General features: G+C 36.7%; 3 protein-coding genes and 1 long non-coding RNA gene across 4 annotated transcripts; 3 read left to right on the top strand and 1 right to left on the bottom strand.

The window, feature by feature from the left end:
* The first annotated feature begins 2,099 nt into the window (after positions 1–2,099).
* Positions 2,100–4,683, top strand: LOC127943245 (SLAM family member 9). The gene is made up of 4 exons (XM_052539563.1): positions 2,100–2,981; positions 3,570–3,884; positions 4,036–4,338; positions 4,416–4,683. Exons 1-4 carry the CDS (start codon positions 2,939–2,941, stop codon positions 4,589–4,591), a joined length of 837 nt encoding a protein of 278 aa, XP_052395523.1. The 5' UTR covers positions 2,100–2,938; the 3' UTR covers positions 4,592–4,683.
* A 3,644-nt stretch (positions 4,684–8,327) lies between these two features.
* Positions 8,328–9,473, top strand: LOC127942411 (uncharacterized). Its single transcript, XR_008149317.1, has 3 exons — positions 8,328–8,748; positions 8,838–8,936; positions 9,230–9,473. It is a non-coding gene; the product is annotated as an uncharacterized LOC127942411 (long non-coding RNA).
* Positions 9,474–12,236: 2,763 nt separating this feature from the next.
* Positions 12,237–15,402, bottom strand: LOC127942979 (natural killer cell receptor 2B4). Its single transcript, XM_052539043.1, has 4 exons — positions 15,103–15,402; positions 14,708–15,022; positions 12,945–13,241; positions 12,237–12,815 (listed from the first exon to the last, which is right to left on the bottom strand). Exons 1-4 carry the CDS (start codon positions 15,143–15,145, stop codon positions 12,649–12,651), a joined length of 822 nt encoding a protein of 273 aa, XP_052395003.1. The 5' UTR covers positions 15,146–15,402; the 3' UTR covers positions 12,237–12,648.
* A 1,209-nt stretch (positions 15,403–16,611) lies between these two features.
* On the top strand, positions 16,612–18,276 carry LOC127942980 (protein N-lysine methyltransferase METTL21A). The gene is made up of 4 exons (XM_052539044.1): positions 16,612–16,988; positions 17,156–17,308; positions 17,451–17,562; positions 17,641–18,276. The coding sequence occupies exons 2-4, from the start codon at positions 17,162–17,164 to the stop codon at positions 18,036–18,038; spliced, it is 657 nt and encodes a 218-aa protein (XP_052395004.1). The 5' UTR covers positions 16,612–16,988; positions 17,156–17,161; the 3' UTR covers positions 18,039–18,276.
* The last annotated feature ends 163 nt before the right edge of the window (positions 18,277–18,439 follow it).

The following is an 18,439-nucleotide window of genomic DNA, read 5'->3' as shown; positions in this document are numbered from 1 at the left end:
TCTGTTTATGTCTATGAAGAATCACAAAGGGTTACTCCGCCGCGGTACCCCCGAAGCAATCTAAAATAGTCCGAATATAAACACTTATTATAGGTGCACCCTAGTGATTCAGGACAAGCCAAAAACACGGTTTGGAAAATGGATTCATGGTGTACTTCATTACATTACATTACATTACACTTGCTTGTTATATACATTTTTCTACATTTTGAACACAAACAAAGTTACGGACCGCAGCTCTGATTGGTTGTTTCTTACAGGGAGCGATGTATTTCTGCAAATGGCAATATAGGACCACTGGGAGGACCCAGAGGAGCTTGATTTTTTTCACAGATTATCTGTCTCATATTCTACTGTCAGGACATAATGACAGGTTTAACAAATATGTAAAAAATATATTTTTACAAAAGTTACCTACTGCAGCTTTAATGGGTTTTTATAGGAAAATAACAATTTTCATTTAATTGGTCAACTATTCCATATTGGACTCTTCCAAAAGACAGGATTATTTTGTTTTTATTTTAATTGCATTTTTATTTAAAAAATAATACAGCAAGAATTAAAAGGCATAAAACTTACCCACTAAACAGCCAAATGTTAAAAAAATTATGTGTAAGCCATTTTCTTCCCTCTTGGATGACCAACCTTTTGGCCGTTTTCTGTGAAAATGATTCGATTCTTGATAATATAATAAACGAGGTGTAGATGTGCAGAAACAGAACTGAGCACAACTGCAGTAAATTCTAAGTATAGGAATGCACACATGAAGTCAGGGCCATCGCTGAGGTTTCTGGTGCCCAGCTGTATTAGTGTTAACCAATGAAACGTGTTAACTCTACTTTCAGGACTTCTCATTTCACTCTCACTGGACTATTTCTTTTGATATTTCACCATCATTTCCTCTTACAGCATTCACAGCAAAACCACCCACAATGTGTTACAGTCATGAACTTTGAGATGGACCGCCTTTACTTGTGCAAGATGATCCTCCTTGTTGTACACGTGTGTGTGTGTGTGTGTGTTAGCCACAGTTTCCATTCTGTAATATTAACATTTCTGTGCTCTTTTGCCTTGTGATGTAACATGTAAAATTACATACATCATATTTCCAAGCTTCATTATGTGCGAAAGCTAGATAAACTGAAGACGAACAAAGCTTTTACGGGTTTGGAACGACATGGGGTAAGTGATTAATTCAAAATTTTCATTTTGGGGTAGAGTATCCCTTTAAGATGCCAGAAATAGGTGAAGAGAGGTTCAATAAATATGCAAATAAGGTAGTATTATGTCCATAATACTGCCTTATTTGTATATTTATTTTACATTTGTAACATATTGAAAACCTTATATATTCTATTTTTTTTAAATACTTGTTAAGTGTCTTGTTAATGCATTTTTAATGCCAAAAACATTGCAAAACTCACACATGCAAGCCAACAAGTATACAACACCACCATTACATACTCAGCACTTCACTCAAACACATACAACACCACAAACATTGAGTAAACAACATTCTCTATACCACACACACACAAACAAAAAAGCATATTAAAAAAGCATGTTGATGCTTACTGTTATTTGTTACAGAATGTTTACTATTGTTCAGTGATCTATATTTTTGGTCATTTTCAAAAATGCTTTAAGAGATTAAGTTGTATTTGCAGAAAAAAAAAAGATGAGGAAGAAAATAAATTAAGTCGTTTATTATTCACCAGTTGTCTGTCATGTCTTATGCTCACTGTAATGTGTAACTAATTTTAAGTATTGAGCAGCAGTACCTAAGTATTTTAAAATACAAAAACTTAAAATAATGAATCTAAATTAGCTAGCTTTTATAATGGGGTAAACAAGACTTTTATTAATAATAACTTTAATTTATTAGTCAAATCTACTATTTTAGCAAACATGCCCATTGGCATACTCAAATATTTAAAGGGGGGGGGGGGGGGGGTGAAATGCTATTTCATGCATACTGAGTTTTTTACACTGTTAAAGAGTTGGGTTCCCATGATAAACATGGACAACGTTTCAAAAAGGATCACGATTGTGTGTTGGAACCACAGGTGGTGAGTAAAACTGCTTAAAATATCTCTGCCTCCTTGTTAGTGCGTCCGCCTCCCATGCTGGAGACCCGGGTTCGAGCCCCGCTCGGAGCGAGTCGTTGCTGCTGCTGCTCTCGTTCAGTTTCAGCCTCGGGATCTGATTCTGGATCATAGATAAACGGCTGCATCTGACTGTTAGCCATGGTTTGTTTTGGATGATGTTTTTTTTTCCCTCACTGTAATGTCACAACTTCCAAACGCTCTCAAAGCAAAAGCCTACTGGCGCTCGTGATTCTTTAGCTCCGCCCACACGCCACGCCTCCAGCCGGTCGTGTTTTTCCGGGAAAAATCGGTACAGACTATCTTTCTCTTATGAATATAATAAAACTAAAGACTTTTTGGAGTTATGAAGGATGCAGTACTACTCTATAGGTTCTCAAGATTAACAGGAGATTGAGTGAAAACGAGCATTTTTTAGGTCACACTGCTTAAAATTCCATGTGGAATGTATATAAAATAAGAGGGATGCAAAAATGATGCACTATATTTGTAAGTAATTCTAGCATATTGTGTGTGTGTGTGTGTGTGTGTGTACAGTATATATTATATACTGTATATATACACACACACACTGAATAAAAATGTTAGAAGCGTTCAAATGGTATGGAATGGGGTTTTTTGCTTTTCGAACATTCGTGTGATGTTTTGCATGTGTTTTGTGACGGGACTGTTAATGATAGGATTCAAACTCGGGACAGCTGAAATGCAATGGCTCGTGACTATTGAGGAACAGACGTTTAACCACATAAGGGACAACTGGAGTAGTTCTTTACACTGGCAGACAGAAGAGTTCCTTCATTAGACTTCCTCCATCTCTCATACTGCTGGAAGAAATGTTCTGTGTACTTATTTTCTTCTGTTTTTGGCGTCCGGTTGGTGAGTTAAACATGTTTTTTTTATGGTTTCAGGTTGAGTAAAGTCAGATTAACTAAAATTCTGTCATTTATTCACCCTCATGTTGTTCCAAACCTGTTCAATTCTCTTCTATGGAGAAATGTGTGTGTGTGTGTGTGTGTACTGGTATATATTGTTTATGAGCACACTTCCTGTGTCCTCATAAAAGAAAGACTTAACAAACATACAAAACAGTGTTTTATGAAATTTTAAAATTACCAGTAGTTTTCTGTAAGGGGTAGGTTTAGCTGTAGGGCAAAAGAAAATCCAGATTGTACAGTATAAAAACCATTACGCCTATGGGGATACAAGTATTTGTGTGTGTGTGTGTGTGAAAGCAATGCATGCCAGCGAGGTCCAGTGCTGTATTGGATCCCTTTAACTTTTATTGTATGGCTTCAAAATACATCTTGTGTTCCACAGATGAAAGAAAGTCAAACAGGTGTTGAAACAACATATTTTTATATAAATGTTAGTAAAAAGAGCTGAGACCAGGAAGTCATAGACTCCCTATTGTTCACAATAGACTATTGTTCTTTTAATTTTGCTACTGTGGTTTGCTTGGTTCAGATACAGAGGGAATGAAGATGTCAGTGATGGAGGGAGATTCTGTCACTCTACACACTGATGCTACTGACATCCCCAGGAAACACATACGTTACATACAGTGGAGGTTTGGACCTGAGAAAGCACTTGTAGTCATTCAGTTTAATAAGGAGGCGCCTGATGTTAATTATTTCAATACTGAGAGATTCAGAGGCAGACTACAGATCGACAGTCAGACTGGATCTCTGACCATCAGGAACAGCAGAACCACAGACTCTGGACTCTATCAACTACAGATGATAAAATACAGACCGTTTTATTTCAATGTTACTGTCTATGGTGAGTATTTTAATTCAATGTACATATTTATGAAGATTTATGCATTCACTCTTGAAAACTTGAGATAAACTCAAACCAAATTTCTTAAAATGCTAAAAATAAGTGTCAATAATAATAATAATTATCTTGTCTTATTTTTTATATTTTCCAGCTCGTCTTCCCATTCCTGTCATCACCAGAGACTCTTCAAACTGTTCATCCTCATCATCCTCATCCTCACAGCAGAATTGTTCATTGGTGTGTTCAGTGGTGAATATGAGTCATGTGACTCTCTCCTGGTACAAAGGAAACAGTTTATTGTCCAGCATCAGTGTGTCTGATCTCAACATCAGTCTCTCTCTACCTCTGGAGATCGAGTGTCTGGATGATTCATACAGCTGTGTGTTAAACAATCCCATCAGCAACCAGACTCAACATCTGGACATCACTCAACCCAGATGTCACACATCTGCAGGTACCTCAAGATGTTATTTGTGAGTTTGTCATAACTTTGGTGCAGGTTTTCAATAAAACCTCTTTTTCTGTCCTCAGACTCTGTTCACTGTTGTGGTTTCACTGAAGCTGTGATTCGATTGGTCATCTCTGCTGTGGTGGGCGTGGCTACTGTTGCCGTTGTGGTGTATGACATCAGATCTAGAAGAGCTATGATTAATGGTCATAAAAAACCTGGAAACAGAGAATTTAACAATTACTGGACAGGATATTAATACAACCTTGATCAAATTTGAATGTAGATATTTTCTGCTGTAAAATAAACATGGTATAAATAAATTCAGTGTTGTTGTCCTTGTGTGGAGTAAAACTAACATGCAAGTCATGGTGAAGTTTAGGTGGTGAAATTGTTCATTGAGTCGGTTCTTTTCGATGAATCATTCAAACGATTCACTAATTGGTCTGAATCAAAATGATCCTTATCCAATAACCTTAAACATCTGGAAAAGCCAGCAGATTGTTGAAGGGTTTCCTGGATTCATTTTATATGCTCAAATACTAATAAATTAACTATAGCGTAAAATAATCAGTAAGGAAAATATAAGAATATGATTCTTTTTAACAGACATCTTTGCAGATGTACGTGTGCTATCTCTATTCCTTGCACAGCATCTGTACCATCTGACTTTACACAGTGCCATCTACTGGTTTCATTTTAAATAACAGGTATACAATCAGTTATCACAGCTTTTGAAACTATTGCTCCATTTCTCAAATCTCTACACACAAAACCACAAAACACACACAACATGCAAAAAAAAAAAAAAAAAAATCACACATCTGACAATGCAATAGAGGGCTTGCTCGTGGTCTGTGGCTGTTTTTGCTATTGTAATTTTTAGCCGATAATGACTTTGTGTATTATGGGTTAAGCTGTTGTTTTGTATATCAGCGTGTGTTTGGTGCATTACCTAAAATCTCCATTTCACCTCTATTTTCATCTTTTGGCTGAACATGCATATGCATACAGAAGGGAGAGATGAAGAGGAAAGGTAAGAAAATCACGTAATATAAATCTTTACATCCCGCAGTGAATTATTGTTAAAGGGTTAGTTAACCCAAAAATGAAAATTAGGCCATAAATGACTTGCCTTAAGTCATCCTACTGTAGGTGTATATGACTTTCTTCTTTCATATGAATCCAGTCAGAGTTATTTTAAAAATTGTCTTTGATCTTTCCAGCTGTTTGATTCCACTCAGCAGGAGTTGCACTGCATCAGTCCAAGAGAAGTTTAATAAAAACGCATCCAATAAAAAATAGTGTCATATACGGCTCGATTGGCACCAAATTGCTCGAATGCATATTCAATGTGTGTGTGTATGTACCAGTGGTGGACGAAGTACACAAATCAAGTACTTGAGTAAAAGTACAGATACGTATAATAAAATATTACTCCAGTAAAAGTAAAAGTACTACTTTTTCAATTTTACTCAAGTGAAAGTACAAAAGTACTAAATTTTTTATGTACTTAAGTAAAAAAAGTACTGAAAGATAGATGTTTGCAATTTTATATAGGCTAATTTAATTTTATATTAGCACATTTTTTTTATTTTTTTTTTATAATCCTACTGCTCAAAATACCTGGGATTTTTTCCAAAATAACCACTATATGGAGTCAAGATATATTTTTGCTGTTGATATGGACTACACTGATGAGAGTAATGTTAACTGTGAAGCTTACACTGTGATGTACCTGAGAGAAAACAGAGATGACCATCTGATTTTCACCAGTAAGAACAAAGTATTTTAAAGTTTGTTGTTTTACAGAACATCACAGTTATATATGACATGATAATAAGGCCTGAAGATTTTAAGGAAAATAGAATTATATTTTCATAATGATTTTTTTCCTTCTCAAACCTTGTCTGGGGTGTAAAAACACCCCTGGCCAAACGGGGTGCATCTCTTCCCCTCTTTGATAATTACTGTAGTTACCATGTTCTGAACATCACATCCTTTCTTTTCTCCCCAGATGTAATCTATATATATATATATATATATATATATATATATATATATATATATATATATATATATATATATATATATATATATATATATATATAGGTGGTTGAATAAAAATATTTGGACATTATTTATAAAAATGACCTCAAGTTAGCACCAGCAAGCTTGTTAGCTAGACAGTAAGCATCAGCTAACAATATTTACTTATTTTCAGTACGGTTATGAATAACGTCCTTAATAACAATGGATGAAAAGTTTAGAGCTCTACTGATGATTAAGTCTAGAGTGTGTCCACCTTTGTGTGTGGGTCCATGTACATGCTGAATCGACAAGTAAAAAAAAGCCTCAAGTCCAAATATTAATTTATCACCAATTAACTGTTTGACAAACACTTCCTGCTTCGATGTCCAGATCTGAATTTAAAAAAATCTCAAACATGCTCCGATGTCCCGATCTGAATCAACCGAGTCGCGAACAGGCTCCGAAGTGCCGATCTGAATCAACCGAGTCGCGAACAGGCTCCGAAGTGCCGATCTGAATCAACCGAGTCGCGAACAGGCTCCGAAGTGCCGATCTGAATCAACCGAGTCGCGAACAGGTTCCGAAGTGACGGTCTGAATCAACCGAGTCGCGAACAGGCTCCGAAGTGCCGATCTGAATCAACCGAGTCGCGAACATGATCCTAAGTCCCGATCTGAATCAACCGAGTCGCGAACAGGCTCCGAAGTCCCGATCTGAATCAACCGAGTCGCGAACAGGCTCCGAAGTGCCGTTCTGAATCAACCGAGTTGCGAACAGGCTCCGCCCCTCACACGCGCGTTTACAGCGCTAAATTAATCATCTTTGCTAATTATTATACATTTACTTCATTGTCAGCTCCAGGTACTTCATTTATTATTGTTCATTGAACTGTTTGAAACAAAAAAAGGTTGTATTTCAGTAATAATTCTAAATTATCAAAATAAAATATATAAAATAATGGTTTCTATTTTAATATCCTTTAAAATATAATCTATTTCTGTGATGTGCAGTTGTATTTTCAGCATCATTCCTTCAGTCTTCAGTGTCACATGATCTTTAGAAATCATGAAAATATGATGATTTATTATAACTACTAATAGTTGTGCTACCAAATATTATTTTGGAATCTGTGATCTGTGAAAGTGTTTTAAAGTTTGTGGTTTTACAGAACATCACAGTTATATATGACATGATAATAAGGCCTGAAGTTAGGAAGAACATTTTAAGGAAAATATAATTATATTTTCATAATGATTTTTTCAGCAGGGGTTCAGATAAAAAATCGACAGCTGGCAGCAGGAAGTGGCTGCCATTGACAGCCGGAAGGCAGTAACTGACAGCCGGAAGGCAGTAACTGGCAGCCGGATGGTAGGCGGGACCTGCCATTCAGTGGGAGCCAATCAGTATCGACCAACGTGGGCGCAACCAATCAGATATAACTGCACCCAAACGCTTCAGTAATGGTTGCGATTTATCAAACGGTAAGTCCAGAAATTGGTCATCGGAGTAATTAATGTTTTTTTGCGTTGTAAGTTTGATTTTAATTGTTATCTTGGTGAACGACTTGGTAGACTTGGTGCCTACTTTGATTTAATTGTTCAATGAAATCTAATTAGTGGTAGCAACGTTGTTTGTGTACCTTGTTAGGGGCCTACCATTAACTTCAAATTACGTTTGACGTACCATTAAATATTAACGTTTGTTAGCGTGTTAACAGTCTATTGAATAATATAAAAGAATGTTGTTTGACTGGAATGATAGAAGATAAATTTGCAACACTAACCATATATTTTTGCATGTTAAGTCTTTCAGGAGATTGTGTGATATACATTAACTTAAGAGTTCTTAAAAGAAGTTTCTTTTTTTTTTTGCACTATTGAGGTGTTTTCTCTAATACTATGCATGTGCAGAAGTTGTAAGCATGTGAATGCAAAACAATTTATTTTTTATTTTTTTATTATCTATACAAAATATAATGGACCGGTTCATAATTCCTTATAACTTTTAGGTCTAGTTTCACAGACAGGGCTTGGATTAAGCCAGGATTAGGCTGTAGTTAAATTTAGAACATTGAAGTAGCTTTTGTAAACATGCATTTAGAAAAAAAAAAAAAAAACATTACTGATGTGCATCTTGAGACAAAACCATGGCACTGACACCTTTTTTTTTTTTTTGTAATGCCCAATAGTTGCCAGATGCTGTCCTGTTGGAAATTCTTCTTTACGTGATCCTGGAGGAGGGGTGATGCTACATTACTAAGTCCGTCTTTGGTTTGTTCCAAATTCAGAAGTCTGCTGTACTGTATACAGACTCCTTTCGAAAGCGGGCACAATCCAGCTGGCTTAGCTGAGTATCTTTTACATATTTGATTAGAGGTTTAAAAAGGTGCCATAACAGTACATTTCCCAGTTGCCATGTCTGAATGTTTATCTTTGTAATAATGCTGTTTTCATGCTCCTCATCTCAATATACAGGTGGAACAAAATGGAGAACAAGTCTAAGCCATGTCAGGAATTCAACAAAATGTACACCCTGCAGACACTGCGACGAGGTTTACATCAACTGCTTACCAGGTGTGCAAATTATGCATGAAAATGTAATCACTGCTCTGTACATGATGACAAGATGCAATGGGAATAATCATTAATATGGCTGTGCATGCATGTCTACTGTTAATAAAGCAATTTAGGTATTAAAGTCACAATTTTCTTATGAATAATAAAATGCAGCAGCTAGAGTTCTTCCTAGAATCAGGAAGTATGACCGGATTAGCCCAGTTCTGTAAACCCTGTACTGGCTCCCTATCAAACATCGTATAGATATTAACATCTTCAATTATATTAATCTGTTTCTTTCTTATTCGAAGGTCACTGCAGTCACCTGGATCGAGTACGTATCCAGACCAGATGGTGGATCGCACCTAGAAAGAACCTCTACAGCCCTGAAAGACAGCGGAGACCAGGACAACTAGAGCCCCAGATACAGATCCCCTGTAAAGACCTTGTTTTTTCTCCATTTTGTCACCGGTGGAGTTTTGGTTCCTTGTCGCCTCTGGCTTGCTTCGTTGTGGTCACTTCATTTACAGTGATATCATTGACATGATTGCAAATGATTCCTCCGATACGATTTAAACTGAACCGAGCTGAAGGATGACATCACTGAATTCAATGATAAACTGCCTTTTAAACTGACTACAAACTGAGTTTACTAATGTCCTTCTGCATTATTGACTGACGCACTATTTTGCTATTTAATACTGTAAAGTTGCTTTGCTTTGATCTGTATTATTAAAAGCACTATATAAATAAACGATGCTTGACTTGACCATGTTGCAAGAGGAAAATGAGGGGAGATGCACATCCATCCTGGGTTTTAAAGTGATTGGTGCAAGATGCTGGAGAAGTAACTCCGTATACCTCATCAGTTCTGATCTTAGAGTCTTGAAAATGCCTCCGGATTGTTGTTAGTGATTCTGATTGATATTTTAGTCTGCTTGCTTACTGGATATATTTTATACGGTTTACATTGTAAAGCACTGACTTTGACAACTTACTAACCCAGTTACAAATTTAAAGCTACTTTATACTATATATATATATAGTTGTTTCTTGAAATACTACAAATATAACCGCAAATTATGATTTTAAATAAAGTTCTCTGAGACTTTTCTCTTTTCAGTCATTTGTGTATATAGCCTATAATAAATATACAACATACACCCAGTAAGTGCCACTCTCGTATATAAATATAAATCGTTTTATTACACAAACAATGATGCATGCATGCATAAACATTCAGCTGGAAATTAACGTTTAGCAAAATGATCTTATTTCTTTGTTTATATTTGATAAATATTTTAAATAAAATATACAATACTGACCTTTATACTTATTTAAAAAAGTATTAAACATAATCATAAGTGTATATAATTATTTATTTGTCTTGTTGCCGCCGGCAGCCTCCTCCAATTTCCGGGTATTAGCGACAGCTGCCATCCGGTTTTATTGGCAGCCACTTCCTGCTGCCAGTGACAGCCACTTCCTGCTGACAGCTGCCGATTTTTCGCTGAACCCCCTCTCGATTTTTTCCTTCTCAAACCTTGTCTGTGGTGTAAAAACACCCCTGGCCAAACGGGGTGCATCTCTTCCCCTCTTTGATAATTACTAGTTACCATGTTCTGAACATCACATCCTTTCTTTTGTCCCTAAATGTAATCTATATACATATATATATAGGTGGTTGAATAAAAATATTTGGACATTATTTATAAAAATTAACTCAAGTTAGCACCAGCTTGTTAGCTAGACATTTAGCATCAGCTACAATATTTACTTATTTTCAGTACGGTTATGAATAAACATTCATGTCTGTCTAACGTTACTCGTCTAGTTAATCCAAACAATATACATATGTATAACGTTACTGTTAATACACAATATAAAAACAGATGTCATGGTAGCATTTTAATAAAACTGTTAATATTACTTGGAATTTGGATATGCATGAGTTATTTTATTTAATCTGTGTTAGTTTAAGGTTATTTTATTTTATTTTTTAACCTAAAACACAGAGACGCTGATTGATGTGTCTGCATGTCAGCATTTCAGTGGGGTTAAACAGATCACTCTTTACAGCGGATTTAGTTCCCAAACAACTGACAATTTTGACCTAAATATGATTTTCAGTTACAATAATTAATCCTAAATTTCGACATTAATAACTTACTTTTAGCAACATCAGACGCACGCGCGCTCACAAGATCTCCCGGTTCTTACTTCTGTAGACTCGCACTTAACGGTTCATTTGAATCAGTGAGTGGTCGACTCCAGAACAGCTGCAATCGGATCATTCTAATTCGTAAACGAATCGTTTGGTGCGATTCGCGATCCGATTAAAGTTTATTTTGAAAAGACTCAGTTCGTTCATGATGAATCAGACACCGCTTCTGCGTGTCGGAGCACGTGATATATTATAGGGAGTAACGATATGTTTTATGAAATGTAGTGAAGTTAAAAGTACGATCTTATGCTTTGGAATGTAGTGAAGTAAAAGTAAAAGTTACTCAAAATAAAACTACTCCAGTAAAGTACAGATACTTGAAAAATGTACTTAAGTACAGTAACGAAGTAAATCTACTCCGTTACTGTCCACCACTGGTATGTACTGTACATATACGCACACATACAAACACACACACACATATATACATAATGTACACACACGCACACTGTAAACGGAAATGCAAGGGGGTAAAATAAATGATAAATTCTTTCTCAAAACACTGAGTTCTGATTTCTAATTGAACAAATGTATACGTTTTTTTCACACACGATCACTTATCATCTGTAAATTAGTGGGAGTGGTTCCCAAATGTAACAAAAGAGTTGTTCGTTTTGAATGATGTGTGTAATGTAGAGAACTGTCTGTTTTACTATAGCAAGCTGAGTTAAAAAAAAAAAAAAAAAAACAGAATGCACTTGCATTTTTACAGACTTGGTCTAAAGATTATTTACATAAGTGAATGGTTTCAGTGAGCGGGCCTTATCTACCACTTTTAGTGTCTAGGCATTTAATGGAATATAAGCAATGTCGGGGCGATATTATTGCTTGTCATTTGGAGGCAAAATTGCCTCTGTGACAAATTTGGATTCATAAGAGAAGCAAACATATACTCATCCTGACTCCAAAACAGTGGAAGGACACTGTCCTGTAATTTCACTAGATCCTGTCTGACTGTCCATCTGTAGTCTGTCTCTGAAAATCTGATCAAAATGATATGTCATTTCAGTAAACCAGCTGACTAGAGAGTACTATTATTGTATGCTGGTATTTAATCAAATATGACCATCTTTTCCAGAAGACACAACTCAATATTTACATTCAGTTTAAAATTTTTATTATTTTGTCATTAATTGTTAAAAGGAATACTTTGGGCACTGTACAAGTTAAGTTCAGCTGACAGCATTTGTGACAGTGTAGTTTACAAAAAAAAAAAAAAGATTCTTTATATGTAGTTGCATTAGCATTTGTGCATATAAATTGAAACCTTCAGCAATCTACAAACAACCTTCAGTTTCTGATGCTCGGTTCAAACTGACTCCATTCAGTCCAGACATTCTTTAAACTCATGCTTTGATTTCAAGTCTTTGAAGCAGTTAAATATGCAAAGCAATATTCTATATATATGAAAAAAAGAAACCACGCAAGTACACACATCTTGCAGGGCTACTGCTCTTTTTCATGTTTTGTTTCCATGACTTCTGACAAGAACTGACTCAAAGGAAGTCAAATACTGTTTTGTCCTTCAAATACTGATTGTGATGTTCTCGGTTTCTTTTCCTCTTTTCTGGATCTGATGTCATAAACCACTACAGCAACAGTAGCCACGCCCACCACAGCAGAGATGACCAATCGAATCACAGCTTCAGTGAGACCACAACAGTGAACAGAGTCTGAGGACAGAAAAAGAGGCTTTATTGAAAACCTGCACCTGCATAATGACAAACTCAACATTTGAACAGAAAGAAATGTATTTGTGGTGAGTTTTCCATAAATGTTCATTAATATCACAAGTGCTATACCTGTACATGGCTGACAGAGTTGAGTGATGTCCAGATGTTGAGTCTGGTTGCTGATGGGATTGTTGAGCACACAGCTGTAGCTGTTTTTATCCTGATATTCCACCTCCAGAGGTAGAGAGAGACTGATGCTGAGATCAGACACACTGATGCTGGACAATAAACTGTTTCCTTTGTACCAGGAGAGAGTCACATGACTCATATTCACCACTGAACACACCAATGAACAATTCTGCTCTGAGGATGATGATGACGAAGAACATGCAGAGGTACTGGCGATAACAGGAATAGGAAGACGAGCTGGAAAAAATGAGAGAATAAGGTAAATATAGATTAAGTTCATTTAAAGCCCTATCAACGTCAGACGTCACGTCCATGGACCGTTGGTTAAACGTCAGATGCATATGCCAAACTAAACTGGCAACACTTCAGGAATGTCAAAGTCATCATCAGATTGGTTGAATTCTACAGGATTTCCGCAAGACGTGCATATCGCGTTCTTTACATAGACGGTAAGAGGAATGGACACAGCGACCCCATTGGAACTCAATTGAGACAAGTGAAGCCCATTTTTAGCTATGTTTAGCACTTCCGTTTCTGACGCGCAGACTCAAACGAAGCTTGACGAGTCGAGTGGTTATGACGCAATCGTTAGCCTATTTTTTACAAAAACTGTTTCTACGGGGCCATAATGTAACATAGAAGGTAAGGAGCCCTTTATACATTGTCGTGTATCTTTAGAAATAAATAATGGACAAATGGAGTCTTTAAACGCCTCAGATGTAGTTATTCGCTGTCAAAGTGATGCCAAAATGAATGGGAGTCAATGAGATGCTAACGCAAGTGAAGTTCTGCTACAAGATGGCGGCCGACTTCAACTTCCGGTCGACTTCCTTGCCGCCTTGTTTTTTAACATTCCACCTGGAAACAAAATACTGTGGCGCCAAACCCCCTCACGAAAGAAGAAAACTACAAACAACAAACGCTTATCAGGACCAACTTAACTCTGGATTTCCAACAGTATGTGAAATGTTTAAAGTTCACGGCATAGAATCTTTAAAATTATCGAGAGTTTTATACAGTGATCTGTTGTTGTGGCGACATTTCCACTTCCCAAAATGTGATGATGAAAGAAACAAATTGTGATTGGTTGTTGGACATGTCAGTCAAACCGCTTTATGGGCGGGCCTTGGCCAAAGAAAGCTGCGAGACTTAGGTAAAAGGTGCCTTTGATGTTATTTTCAACTAAACATCAAAAAACCGTGGCATTTCTTTCCATTTGCTTTTTTGCATGCATATTTTGGTCTGATCTTTGATGCAATCGCGCGCAACAGTGCAAAGTTGATTCTGTGCTTACTTGATCTAATATTTTATGAGAATCGCAATTAATGCATGTCTTTTTTCAGGAAAATCACGATACACGATTTCATCACAGTTCTTTGTCATGTTGGTTATACTATTTAGAAAATTGCCTGAGCAGTACAGCCAAACCAGTTTCTCTATTTTACAAACAAAGCCTTACAAGGTAACAAAATATAAAATAAAAAAGAATAACAGATATTTAGGCCAAAGTGGGTGAAGATAAAAATCTTTGGCATTTTTTTTAATCTTTGTTTTTCAAAAATAAGAACAAAGACACACATCCCAAATACACATACTATAGAAATAAAACAAAAACATCATTTGAACATATTGAAATATGTAAGAGATTTTAATTAATTTATTAAAACATGACTTTATAGGGTACATACGATTCACTCACTCACCATAGACAGTAACATTGAATAATTCTCCTGAGAATTCACTGATCAGATGATAAAGTCCCGAGTCTGTGGTTCTGATGTTCCTGATGGTCAGGGATCCAGTCTGATTGTCAATCTGCAGTCTGTCTCCGAATCTCTCAACATAATAATATCTAATATTTTTCATCTCAATACGCTGAAGGAATCTAGCTATGCGAGTATTTTCAGGTCCTACCCACATCCATTCTGTATTACGGAAATAATATCTTGGTTCTTTAGTAACTGCACTGTGTAGAGTTACAGAATCTCCCTCCGTCACTGACACAATCTTCTCTCCATCTGTATAAAATACACCGAGACAAGATGAAACAACAATTAACTAAACCTGTCGTGACGCCGTAAAAACGTGTTGAACTTACCGACCAGATGCCACAAACAGAAGAAAATGAATGTGTGAAACATTTTTTCAACACTACCAGATAAGAACACTCCACAGATCTGAAAAGCCACAACAGGAACGTATCATTAATATGCTAAAAAATAAAATCTACAGATGCTTTCAATATCTTAAAACTGCAGAAACTGTCTTTTCTGTCTGAGAACTTCTTCAGTCTTCGGCTGAATGTCTGTTCCTCAAACTCAAGTCACACGTTACAATCTAATGTCATCACAACTAAATTATGTAGAAATCAGGGTAAGATTACTCCTGTTAACAACTATTTCTTTATTAATTTGTGCATCTGCATATTAGGCTACATTGAAATGCTTGGGTCGTGAGTGGTGTATACATTCTTCATCTGCCATTATAGACCTCTTTGGTTGATATATCCTCTACTTTGTTTCACATGAAAAGTCAAATGTGAGGTTCACATTAGCTGAAAGGCAGTCCTTCACCCATAGGCACACTGAGCTCATGCAATTAAGGAAGTGATCTTGACACAATTATTTCTGCTGATTTTCTGTGTTGCTACATTCAGGATTGTTTTTTAACCTTCTGCATCATGGACCCGACTGAGATCGCTTTGGCACATTCGCGTCAGTAAAATATTTTTCCCCCATGCTTCTTATTTTATACTTAATTTTTTTTTTTTACTTTGGGTTCTAATCTGCCATTTTATGTCCGTCTAAGTATCATGTGACAACCCCACATGGAAATAAACATATATGTTTTAATATAGGTTTTGATACAGGTTTTTAATATATGTGACACATATAAATTGGCCGTTTTCCTATATTATATATGCACATATGTGTACATATATGTGTGCATACGTGTGCATATATGCATGTATATATGCACCTATATGTTCACCTATATGTTTACCTATATATTAGTTCAATTATCAAAATCCATAGATGTTATGCAACATAAATAAAATCCCAAAATGTAGAATTTTGCAATCAAATAGTACAAGACAAAATTTAAAAACGACAAACCATTTTGTTATATACATTTCCAGTTCTTTTCCACTATCTTCAAGAAAGAATTGACTTGGTAAATGTTTTAGGAAAACGTGTAGACATCATAGCTTTTCATCTCCTTTCACTTAATTGCTATAGTTAAATTCCATAACATGCCAATTACATGTGATACCAATTTCACCTGTTCGCACATAGATAAGTTCTTGCATATTTTTTTTTAGTTAGTTCTTAGTTATTACATTGACAACAGAAAATATGAGCTAGGCAACATGTATGACAGTTGCCAAAGTGAGTTATGAGCTACAAAATGACCAGATCCTTCATGAGCTATATAGGAGACATATCTTGTATGTATAAGGCTTATATGTGGATATAAAAAGCAATACAAGAGACCTATATGGCCTGTATATGCACATATATGCACCTCAATTTCGCCTATATGTGGCTATATATGCACATATATTCTTCATATAGGTTCTAGAGTATACTCCTCACAGAAAAATAAAAAAGGGGTGTGCCAAATACTGCATTCTTGTATTTAACAGTGACTACATACTTTTCTTTTCTTTTCTCCTGTTGTTGTTTTTTTCTTCTTCTTCTTTTCTCCATTCAGAGAACCAAAATAAGAGTTTGATCATCTTGGTGTATTTCTTCATGATCACCACTAGCAGTTCCACGCCTGAACATCAGATGGCGCCGGTGAGTCGCGACTGACAGCAGTAAAAACAGACGAACGAGAGATCGCTGGCTGAGTGCACCACGCTGAATTCTCTCTCTCTATCAGATCTTTCTTGACGGTTTCACATTTTTCTTTGTTTTGCAATAAAATTACGTTTAAACTTTACAGAATAAGGAACTGTTAACTCGTTGGACTTCAAAATAGGTATGTACTAAAAGTCTACTTCATGCAACATGACATAAAAAAAGGTATCAGATATGACTTTTATTCTATAACTAACTTATCTTTTATGATTAAAGTACTGAAAAAGACCTAACGCAATAATATTTCATTCCTCTTATGTGTTTTGGACTTTTCATGCATTTTAACAGCTCAAGATGGCTTTGGTGCCCTATGATGAGAATCTAGTGCCTGCGCTGTCGAAACTGCACCAGACTTCAGCTGAATTTCATCTGGCCAATCACAGGATCAGACTCAGCCAGGACTGGAACCGATTGGGTGTCGCTGCTGTGGTCTGGGACGCAGTAAGTTCAGGTTCATCATCTGCACTTAGAAGGTTAAAAACTGCACTAGGGCATAAAAGGCTGTAGGTTTGAATCCCGCAGGACCGCAGTGTACTTTTTTCAGTCATCATAAATGAATAATCCAGCCTTGTTTTATTTCTAGGCAGTAGTGCTCTGCATGTTCCTGGAGATGGGAAAGGTGGATCTGAAAGGAAAGAGAGTTATTGAGCTTGGAGCCGGCACAGGTTTGGTGGGCATTGTAGCTGCTCTTCTTGGTAAGAATGAATACTTTGCCTGAAAATTTTTTTTTTTCCCCCTGAATTGTTTTAGTCAGCAATACTTAATTCTTGCAGGAGCCAATGTGACAATTACAGACCGAGAGCCTGCATTGGAATTTCTGGCTGCGAATGTGCGTGAAAACATTCCTCCCAGCCAGCAGGGGGCGGTACAGGTGTCTGAACTCACCTGGGGTGAGAATCTCCATCTGTATCCCACAGGCAGCTTCGATTTGATCCTGGGAGCCGACATTGTTTACCTGGAGGAGACGTTTCCCGCCCTCCTGCAGACTCTTGAACACCTGAGCTCGGAGAACACGGTGGTGTTGTTGTCCTGTCGGATTCGATACGAGCGCGACGAGCGCTTCCTCGTGGAGCTACGACAGAGTTTCTCTGTGCAAGAGGTCCATTATGACTCTCAAAGGGACATTCACGTCTACAGAGCGGTGAAGAACACTGCAAACACTGAACTGTAAGAGCTGGATGGAGCTTCCTGTTTGTAATTGAAAGCATTTTAAATACTGTCAGTAGAGGTGCAGTTGTTGGTGTAGAGCAGTGGTCGGCCACTGGCCTGCCAGGAATAATATCTGGTCCATGCCCGCAGTCAGGTTATTTTAAAAGCGTAAGTATTGGAACAGTAAAGACAGAAATGTTCTGTTTGCTGTGGAATCAAGAAATCTGTACATATGATTAAAAGATGAATATGAGACAAAACTACAGAATGTCACATTTTATTATGGGTGATTCAACACAAAGATGTTTCACCAGCTAAGAAGATCAGCACTTTTCGAGATTTATCTCAGCGTCTGATTGCCTCTTGGGTCTTTCTAAGTGTTCAGCTGTGTCCGGTTAGGGTTAGGGCATTAATTCTTCAGAT

This window comes from Carassius gibelio, chromosome A22 (genome assembly GCF_023724105.1).
Source record: "Carassius gibelio isolate Cgi1373 ecotype wild population from Czech Republic chromosome A22, carGib1.2-hapl.c, whole genome shotgun sequence".
NCBI classification, from domain to species: domain Eukaryota; kingdom Metazoa; phylum Chordata; class Actinopteri; order Cypriniformes; family Cyprinidae; genus Carassius; species Carassius gibelio.
Note: the sequence above shows the minus strand (reverse complement) of the source record. Positions and strands in the feature narration are given on the sequence as shown.

What these genes read in the sequence shown, in the direction of transcription:
- LOC127943245 (XM_052539563.1), top strand. Translation starts at nt 2,939, where the DNA reads ATGTTCTGTGTACTTATTTTCTTCTGTTTTTGGCGTCCGGTTG. An exon ending in CTGTTTTTGGCGTCCGGTTG is followed by an intron (nt 2,982 to 3,569) that starts GTGAGTTAAACA and finishes TGCTTGGTTCAG; the next exon opens with ATACAGAGGGAATGAAGATG. An exon ending in TTTCAATGTTACTGTCTATG is followed by an intron (nt 3,885 to 4,035) that starts GTGAGTATTTTA and finishes TATATTTTCCAG; the next exon opens with CTCGTCTTCCCATTCCTGTC.
- LOC127942979 (XM_052539043.1), bottom strand. Translation starts at nt 15,145, where the DNA reads ATGTTTCACACATTCATTTTCTTCTGTTTGTGGCATCTGGTCG. An exon ending in ATTCAATGTTACTGTCTATG is followed by an intron (nt 13,242 to 14,707) that starts GTGAGTGAGTGA and finishes CATTTTTTCCAG; the next exon opens with CTCGTCTTCCTATTCCTGTT. An exon ending in ACTCTGTCAGCCATGTACAG is followed by an intron (nt 12,816 to 12,944) that starts GTATAGCACTTG and finishes TTCTGTCCTCAG; the next exon opens with ACTCTGTTCACTGTTGTGGT.
- LOC127942980 (XM_052539044.1), top strand. Translation starts at nt 17,162, where the DNA reads ATGGCTTTGGTGCCCTATGATGAGAATCTAGTGCCTGCGCTGTCGAAA. An exon ending in CTGCTGTGGTCTGGGACGCA is followed by an intron (nt 17,309 to 17,450) that starts GTAAGTTCAGGT and finishes TTTTATTTCTAG; the next exon opens with GCAGTAGTGCTCTGCATGTT. An exon ending in CATTGTAGCTGCTCTTCTTG is followed by an intron (nt 17,563 to 17,640) that starts GTAAGAATGAAT and finishes TAATTCTTGCAG; the next exon opens with GAGCCAATGTGACAATTACA.